Here is a 2631-nt window from a genome sequence, read left to right as displayed (position 1 = left end):
GCGACATAACGAACACCACCACCACCACCAGTGTTGTTAGGATACAGTAACAGGTGATATATACAGCTGCAAGCCACCGTCCTCTTGGGGGGGGGGCTGGATTTGCAAGCAACAGAGCGCGAGCGGTCAGGCATGCGGATGTTGTGGGTCAACGATTTTCTGCCTTTTAGATCTGCGCTTGACTTGGGTGCGGACTGCTTGGGGCAGCGAACGGGATGAATTTGATACCGTTGGTCTTCCGCTAGAGGGGGTCTGTAGACGAAAACTCTAGTTCAGAAAGCCCAGCAACTAAAAAAAAAAAAGCCTCATAATATAACCGGCGCTCCTAAAACACTAACATTAAGATATCCGCTAAGGAAACATGACGTCATTTTGTCCAGCTTCCAACTGCTCCTTGCTCCCTTCTGTGTTACAACCCTCGGGAATTAATTCCGAAGATAGCCACCCGTTGAAGGTTGTTGTCCAGAAATATGATGTGGTGTAAGTATTTAAGTTCATAGCTGTCCTTTTTAAGCATCTATTTAGGATACATTCGCAATCATTTCAGTATAGCAGGTTCCCCCCCCCCCCACTATTCAAATTGAATTTTAAGTATTTAATTATAGATTAACATTGAAGTCAGGAGAGAAAAGCTTTTTTCTTCTTTTGTTGTTCAATTATCTTCATGAGCAGCCAATGGTGAAAGGTCAAACGTACAATGAACAAAATAAACATTTATCTCTTCATTTCTCTCTTTTTTTCCGTGTCTTTAGGGTTTTTAGTCTTCGTGACTGAAGGGTTTAGGAAACCTTCTGAGAATTCTTCTTTTTTGTTTCTTTGATAAATGACACTTTGAAAAACGGATTAAAAGAGTGACGTGTGGCTAAAACACAACAAACAAGTTTATTAGAACCTTGAATTACTAAGACGACAGTAACGCCCTCAAGACAGTTCTATTAAACATTGTATCAAAATAAAATAAGGAAAAAAAAAAGTTATTTATTAATTCAGTGGACTGTCGATGTATTATTCCACAGAATATTCAACTTGTTGTGATATAAACCCTAGCAGAGTGAGTTCTCTGACCATCAATACAAGTGACGAAAGATTAATAAAAGCCTATTAAAATAACACTCAGTTTTTGTCTGTCCTGAAAATGCTCGCGCACTTCATTTCAACGGATGTAAACAAAAGGCCTAACATTATAAGTTTGTTTACTGATAGTATTAAGTACGATAAAGTTTAACCCTAACTAAACTAAAGCAAAAAATGTACATAAGTTACAGTTTTAATTTATCTCTTTATCGAATATAGTTAATAAAGAATTAACTATTGTTAGGCTTAAGACAAGTGAACTTGTAGATTTCGGTGTCTGCAATTAGAATTATTTTGTATTATTCTAGAAAGCTTGTAATAAAGATATTAATTTGATTTGGGGGTCTCCGTTAGTTTATAGTAAAAATGTTACTTAAAGTCCAGAAACTTTGGATTAAGAGTTTTCTAGGTGGAGCTGTCCCGATACTTATTGTCGTGGTTTAACAAGAGTCGAGAACCGTTAATAAGAGAAAAAAAGACTTAAAAAAGATCTTTCTAGAAATCACGATGTGAAAAATCTCAAATAACATTTATTTCTTTATCATTAGCGGAGCAAATATCTGTTTATTTGTGTATATGATTATAGTTTTTGTGTACATAATGAGTGACGAGTGTATATATATATACGTATATATTTCTCTTTTTTTTTCAGTTTTGGTTTTGTCCAGCCTAATGGAATATCTCGTCCTTTTGAAAGCCACCTGTCGTATAAAGCTGGAACTTCTCCACTGGTGGGTAGAAATTCGGAATCGTCAGACAGTAACAGTAGGAAATTAGAAAACAACAAGTCATCCCCGATCCTTGGGGAGAACCGGACAGTTCCTTTCAGCATTGGTGATTTTTCATCCTCTCAAACTCTCCTGCATTTAGTCCGAACTGCCAGTGCGCAGAGTGCATCACAGTTGGAGAACTACCTTCGAGGAACAAACAAAAGATCACTTGGGTCAGAAAACGGATCAGATCCTTTAGATCTGACCACTGGCACCACCAAACGGCCTTGTTTAGATAGTCCTAATGCTTCTTTGCAACGTTCCCATTTGTATTCACCTATTACAAGAGATATTGGTTCCTTAAAATCGGACACAGAAGCGGTAACCAGTAGTTATAATGATAATGGGTCAAAAGTCAGCGTCCGCAAGACTCCAAGTTGGACGAACTTATTAGACGGACGTCTTTCTAGGTCTGAGAATTCGTCCTCCGGAATGTCACCCAAGTATTCTGACAGAGGGCGTTGTTCTTCCCTTTGTACTGACCAATCTTGTTCAAACAAATCAGATGCTAGTGAGATTGCGCAGTGGACTGTCGATGACGTTGTAAGATTCGTGACGTCTGTGGAGTCATGCGCCGAATATGCTGATGTAAGTAGATAATTATTGATGTTGCTTTGTTCTATGGTTATCCACAGACTTCGGTTCGTTTGTTTGTTTGTTTGTTTTTGGAATTTCGCGCAAAGCTACACGAGGGCTATCTGCGCTAGCCGTCCCTAATTTAGCAGTGTAAGACTAGAGGGAAGGCAGCTAGTCATCACCACCCACCGCCAACTCTTGGGCTGCTCTT

General features: G+C 38.8%; 1 protein-coding gene across 1 annotated transcript in view; it reads left to right on the top strand.

The window, feature by feature from the left end:
- Positions 1–361: 361 nt before the first annotated feature.
- LOC111083120 overlaps positions 362–2631 on the top strand; it is a 3813-nt gene continuing 1543 nt past the window's right edge. The window contains exons 1-2 of the mRNA XM_022379393.1: positions 362–480; positions 1727–2432. Coding sequence (XP_022235101.1) covers positions 362–480; positions 1727–2432 — 825 coding nt within the window. The remainder of the gene's footprint in view (positions 481–1726; positions 2433–2631) is intronic.

This window comes from Limulus polyphemus, unplaced genomic scaffold (assembly GCF_000517525.1).
Source record: "Limulus polyphemus unplaced genomic scaffold, Limulus_polyphemus-2.1.2 Scaffold8244, whole genome shotgun sequence".
In the NCBI taxonomy this organism is placed as follows: Eukaryota; Metazoa; Arthropoda; class Merostomata; order Xiphosura; family Limulidae; genus Limulus; species Limulus polyphemus.
This window is presented reverse-complemented; position numbering and strand designations above follow the sequence as displayed.